Source organism: Propithecus coquereli, unplaced genomic scaffold, assembly GCF_000956105.1.
Source record: "Propithecus coquereli isolate 6110/MARCELLA unplaced genomic scaffold, Pcoq_1.0 Scaffold533, whole genome shotgun sequence".
NCBI classification, from domain to species: domain Eukaryota; kingdom Metazoa; phylum Chordata; class Mammalia; order Primates; family Indriidae; genus Propithecus; species Propithecus coquereli.
Window position 1 is genome coordinate 2,638,588 of NW_012151208.1, and position 6,000 is coordinate 2,644,587.

The 6,000-nt window shown below is 46.9% G+C and overlaps 1 protein-coding gene across 1 annotated transcript in view; it reads left to right on the plus strand.

Moving 5' to 3' along the window:
• KIZ (kizuna centrosomal protein) overlaps positions 1-5,722 on the plus strand; it is a 124,033-nt gene extending 118,311 nt beyond the window's left edge. Inside the window, exons 12-13 of the mRNA XM_012657222.1 lie at positions 3,459-3,502; positions 5,578-5,722. Coding sequence (XP_012512676.1) covers positions 3,459-3,502; positions 5,578-5,684 — 151 coding nt within the window. The 3' untranslated portion in view covers positions 5,685-5,722. The remainder of the gene's footprint in view (positions 1-3,458; positions 3,503-5,577) is intronic.
• The last annotated feature ends 278 nt before the right edge of the window (positions 5,723-6,000 follow it).

Below are 6,000 nucleotides of genomic sequence, written 5' to 3' on the forward strand. Positions count from 1 at the left end.
GCACTCCAAAGAAAGTTCCCATGCTTTCCCTGTCAGCCTTGCCTTAGCTTTACACACTGGTAATGACGCAGAGAAAGAAATGTTGGCCCTGAGAATTGTGTGTAATAAAAATCAACCTTGAATTGCAGCGTCACGTGGACTTTCAGAGATGAGTTCCCAAAAGGTAAAATAATTGCCCCTTAGTTGTGAGGGGGGAGTAGAAAACACTGGAAAGCTCTGCTCTTCTCAGTGAGTAAACTAAACACATTCAGTTCTGACGCGTTTCTTGTGAGAAAACTAATAAAACAGACAATTAACAACCATTACACAATTAATTCACATTTCACTGGGACATTTACTGGCTTCCTGTGTTCTCAGAGCCACACTGTGTAACCACAGGACAAACAGAAAAAGCAAGTTCAAGCAGCCTTGTGGAGACATGGCTTCTGAAATTCATTTTTTCCTAGAAAGCCCTATGCACAGTGAGGGTTCCCGAAATATTCTGTGGATCATCCCCACAGTGGGACTCAGTGTTGCTGGTTGACTTGCTTTTGATGAGTTAAGTGACCACTGACCGTCACATGCATAGATGGTTTTCATGTGGCCATGTTTGCAGCATTATTCATGACTTTTTCTGTCTCTTTTTTCCTCCTTTGGCTTTTATGGGTTTTTATTTTTTTTCTTTGTCAGCAGGGAAGCTAAAGGAACTTGAACAACATGATTCTGAAGTCACATGCTAAGTAGAAACACGCAAATCAAATATTGTACTGTTGTATATTGAGCAAGTGCTTTTAAGCTGGGCCGTGTGCTTAGTGAGTTTCACTTGTTCATTCTACACATACTAACTGAGCACCTGTAAAGTGCTAAGCACTGAGCTATCCAGGCAAGCTGAAACAGGTGTGATCACTGCCCTCATGGAGCTTGCAGTCTGGCGGGGGATGGGTGGCACATCAGTTAGCTGCACAAAATGTGTATGAAACAACAACTTTGATGAGGACTTGGCATTCAGGGTGAAGGGTGGGGAATGTGGAAAGCTGCCTCAGGAGACCGACCATCTAGGGCATCTGCCTTGGAGGCACTGTTGCAGATCTAAGTCTTTATGCCAAAACCAGTGGGAAGGCAGTGAAGAGTTTTAAGCAAGAAAGTGAAGTGATCAGATTTTCACTTTGAAAAGCTCACTCTTGGCAGGCATGGTGGCTCACACCTGTAGTCCCAGCTACTCCAGAAGCTAAGGCAGGAGGATCCCTTGAGCCCAGGAGTTCCATGGAGGCTACAGTGAGCTATGATGATGCCACTGTACTCTAGCCTAAGCAACAAAGAGACCCTGTCTCTAAAAAAAAAAAAAAAAAAAAAAAGAAAGAAAGAAAGAAAAGAAAAGCTCATTCTTGCTGCTTAGTAGAAAATGGATCGTAGGGGGACAAGATGGGTGTGGTGTTACCAGTTAGGAGACTGTTGGAGGGATGCAACAAGAGATGCTGGTTTTGTTGACCGGTGTTGGTTGCAGTGCATAGGGAAAATGGTGAGGACCATGGGAAGTATTGGAGGGTAACTTGGCAGAACCCTAGGAGCTGACTAGGCATAGAGGGCAAAGGAGTGGAGAGGGGTTTGGGAGGCACTAGTAGGTTGGGTGGTGCCATTTCCTGAGACAGGAGGAAGGGATGGATTTTGGGGGTAAAGAGGACCATGCTGGAGGATGATGAGTTTGGTCATAGATGGGAATGTTGACCATGAGGCACTTTGGAGGAGCCAAGTAGAGCCACCAGGTGGGCACTGTATATGTTTCTGGAGCTCAGAGACATGACCTGGGGCCATGGGGACCTGGCCCAAACTTGCCTGTGTCGTACCCTTGGTCCTGTGTCAGGGGCTCCCTGATGCCCCACCCACACATCCTGTCCCTCATCCAGGCCTGGGAAGTTCTGTCTATCACAGCAGAGCCCAGGACACACCTTGCTTCCTCAGGTGTGAAGCGTTGCCCGCTGCCCCAGTTCTCCCAGCTATCAGTGATCTCGCCTATTCTGCCTGTGGCTGGCAAACCGGCCTCTCTTTGCACCCCTACCAGCATTTTTATAATCTGCCTCCCCTCCAGCACCTAGCTCCATGTCCTCAGGAACGGGAGGTGGGCAAATAGTAGATACAGCCCACAGCTGCATTTATTGCACGTGTGCACAGGTGTGCGCCTTCTGTGAGATGCGTTCTTATAGCTTCACCTTCCTGGCAGCTCCCCACATTCCTGGCAGCACTGTGACTGTCAGCTTCCAGGTGGCTGTCGGGGTCTTCTGCTCTTCACGAGCAATGGCGTGGGCACCACGTGGTCATGGCAAGTAAGGAAACAGGCACTAAATTTAAAGGGAACACTGCCAGATATTTAGCCTAGAAAATTATATCTTCGTGGAGCTTTGTTTACTAGAAAAACAAAAGTAAATTAAGGCAAAACGCAGAGTTTTAAGCCATAGGTTAAACCAGATTCGGCCCAGAGAGAAGGAAAAGATGAATCCACAGCGTTTCCTACATCCAGAGGAGCAGGGCCTGGCCAGGAGGAGAGCAGTGGTGGCTCGTGGTGTAAAGCAGAACACCCAGCACAGGGTAATGGTTTCCTGTCTAATATCTCTTTTGACCCTTCAGTACAAGCCTTAAAGAATCTAAGTATAATAAAAAATTCAAATGATGCTCTCAGAGGGGACTTTTAAATTCATTAAAATTGCAACAGCTCCTGAAAAGGCACATGGAGAAATCATATCCCATAGGGCCAGTTTGCTTGTCATATTGGCTTTAGTCAACAAGTCACTAGGTACTAGGTGCTACAGACACCAGCACGTTTATGTATTTGATACAGAGAATCTTAAGCGAAGATGTGCATGATACTTGCATTTTCCTCTACCACATGTCTATTTTGAACTCCTTTGTTAAACTGTTAGTATTGCGGCCACTGGCTCGACTGAGATAAGTATTTTAACTTCCTCAGCAACTTGATCAGCCCCTAGGTCCTGCCAAGTTACCCTCCAATACTTCCCATGGTCCTCCCCATTTCCCTACGCACTGCCACCAACACTAGTCAACAAAACCAGCATTCCAGAATTCTAACATCTTCAATTTGCTACTTCAGGTATTTTGCTCTTCGCTTGCCTAAAAGTGCTAAACCTTTAGACATCAGTGTTTTTCAAGGACTGTTGCAGGGAAATCGGTCTGCCTCGGCGGCCGTGTGATCATCCCCCAGGAAGAACATGGGCCCCAGCACACACAGCACACCGGGGCAGGGTAGGACCAAGGGGCACATACGGACCGGGGTGATGCCTTCGCAGCAGTGACCCTCCCACCAAGGAATAGTGGGTCCCGACATTTTCTTTTTGCTTATAAAATCTGGGAAATAAATGTAAAGTTCTGGCCTTTCAGTGAATAACAGTGCTTCTTCCTTTATGTGCTCATTGTAAAACTATTTGGTTGTCTTTTTTTAGGACTTAGGCTATTTCTTTATTTTACAGGCATGAAAACAAAACGAAACTGATGACGCATTTAAAGTCTAAAGGTAAGAGAAGTAACTCTTGGTCATGGCAAATAAGGAAACAGGCACTAAATTTAAAGGGAACACTGACAGATATTTAGTCTAGAAAATTATACCTTAGTGGAGCATTTTTTACTAAAAAAAAAAGTAAATTATGTCAAAAGGTAGATTTTTAAGCCATAGGACAGCAGATTTTCATTTTGTGTTTGAATGAAAAAAGTTGTGTGTGACATGCATTCATTTTCTACACCCTCATGTGAGGCCTGAAGCGTGCCTGTGATCCCTCGCAGCTGTCCCTGGGCTGGCGTCTGAGGGCATCTTGGGGCACAGTTCTTCGAAGACAGGGCCACACAGGTGCCATGGATCACAATGGCAGAGCAGTCTCATTGCAAGTGCGATGTGCAGGGATCCTGGCCTGCACATCTCACTGATTACCGATACCGGTATAGTCCACGGAAGGTTTCTTGCCTCTCTCCCCATCCTCACTGCCTGTGCCCCACAGGTACCCATCGCTCATGACGTGGCACGGCTCTTGGAGTAACTCTACCTGGCCTCCTCATATCCAGACCCTCCCAGCCCCTGACTTGTCCACCTGGCCACCAGCATCCAAAACCTGATTTACCCTTCTTACCTTCCTGCTTAAGAGCTGCCAATACCTCCCCGCTACCTGCAGGACAGAGCCTAAACTTTCTCCATTTGTGATCTGGCCCCATCTGCTTTCCAGCTTGTTCCCCCCAGGATCTGCCTCCTTTGGATCTAGCCACAGTCAGCTTTCTCCAGATACACCACACCTATGCCTTGTACCTTTGCTCACACCATTCCTTCTGTGTAAAGTTCCTTTCCCTTCTCCTTAGCCCAGTGGGCTCTGATTCATCCTTCAATGCCCAGCACACAGGGGGAGAATGTAACCCTCTGTTCACCATGACACTGTGCCATGTCCCCTGCTGAGCTAGGGCTCGCTCTGCCCCTATCTCCTTAAGCCCCAATTCCAGCGGACTGCGATGGAGAGCATGGGTCAGACAACCTGGGTGGGACTCCCAGCTTGACCACCCACAAGATTGTAGCCAGTTACTTAACCTCTCCCAGCGTCAGTTTGCTCAGTAAAATGGAGACATAAATACTTACCTTACCAGGCTGGTGCAAGGATTAAATGGAGTTGTGTATAAGAAGCCAGCACCGAGCTGGCAGGTCCTGCCACATGGCTGTCAGTGTGGTCAGGGGAGTTTTCAATGTAGTAGATGCTGTCTGTGCCCCTCCACATGCCATCAGACCACCTGGAGGTCACCTCAGCTCCAGTGCACAGCTGTGCCTGCAGCCTTTCACACCAGGCAGCTGTGTGTCTGTGTCTGGGGGCTTCCTCTGCCCACAGGGTTGTGCTCAGCCCTCACAGGGCAGCCCACAGTGCCAGGCAGCTGATGCCCTGAGTCGAGAACAGCTCTCAAACAAGAGAGGGGCATTGGTGGACCAGTTACCTCACTTCCTCACTCTTCGTTGGGACAATCTGAGGAGAGTGCTCCAGTCTCTCAGAAGGGTCCCCAGCAGAAGCCTCCCATCCACTGCCAGCACCTGCGGGTCAACATGCCCTTCATTGGCTTCCTCTCTCCCCCACACAGTTCCCGGATCACCTCCCAAATAAATGATATGGGCCCAAGTCCTGTCTCAGACTAAACATGGCTGCTTATTCCCCTGCACATCTTTCCCTTCTCCTCTCTGCTCTTGTAAAGAATGGAGGGAAATGAAGTGGAGGAGCAGCAGAGGTGGAGTGGGGCCAGGCCTGATAGAACACCCCGGGTCACCCTGCTTCCAAGTTAACTCTGATTTGAAATCCCTATTCTATGGTAAAGAGTTGAGCACAACAGAAGGGAAAAGGAAGTATTCTACAAAGTGTTTTCTATAACAATGCATAGAACATACTCTATACATTGTACACTATTGACATGCATTCCGGGTGTGTCTGGTCAGATGCATGGTACAGTATCCTTAGTGGGCCTTTTGCAGGCCAGTGCTCCAGTTAACGTTAAGTTAGTCCTGCTGTGCTGTTTTGTAAACTCTTAGCAGAATGCAGAAATGTTAGATGGCTGTCTGCTTTTGTCTTCCAGCCTTCTGGGGTGAGTCTGATGACAGTAACTCAGAAATTGAAGCTGCTTTACGTCCTAGAAACCATAACACATCCATCGATGATTTTGATGATTTTTATGATTCATAAGCTGTAACATCTGTTGGAAATAAAGTCTTTAAACAAACCGAAACCCTGCGTTCATATGTGATATTCAAAATAAACATGTCCTTTTAAGTTTTCTAATTGTTTAACAGGAAACAGACCAGATTGGTCTGGTCTGTTTGGGACCAGATTGCTATTCAAGTAAAATTTCATGATATAAATATGAACCTAGCATATTCATTTTTAAGTGTCATCCGGAAGCAGAGTTATGAATGCAATGCCCATCAAAACAAAAGTTGATTTCTTTGTAGAATTTACAAGCTGATCTTAAAATTCATATGGAAATTCAGGAGACCCAGAT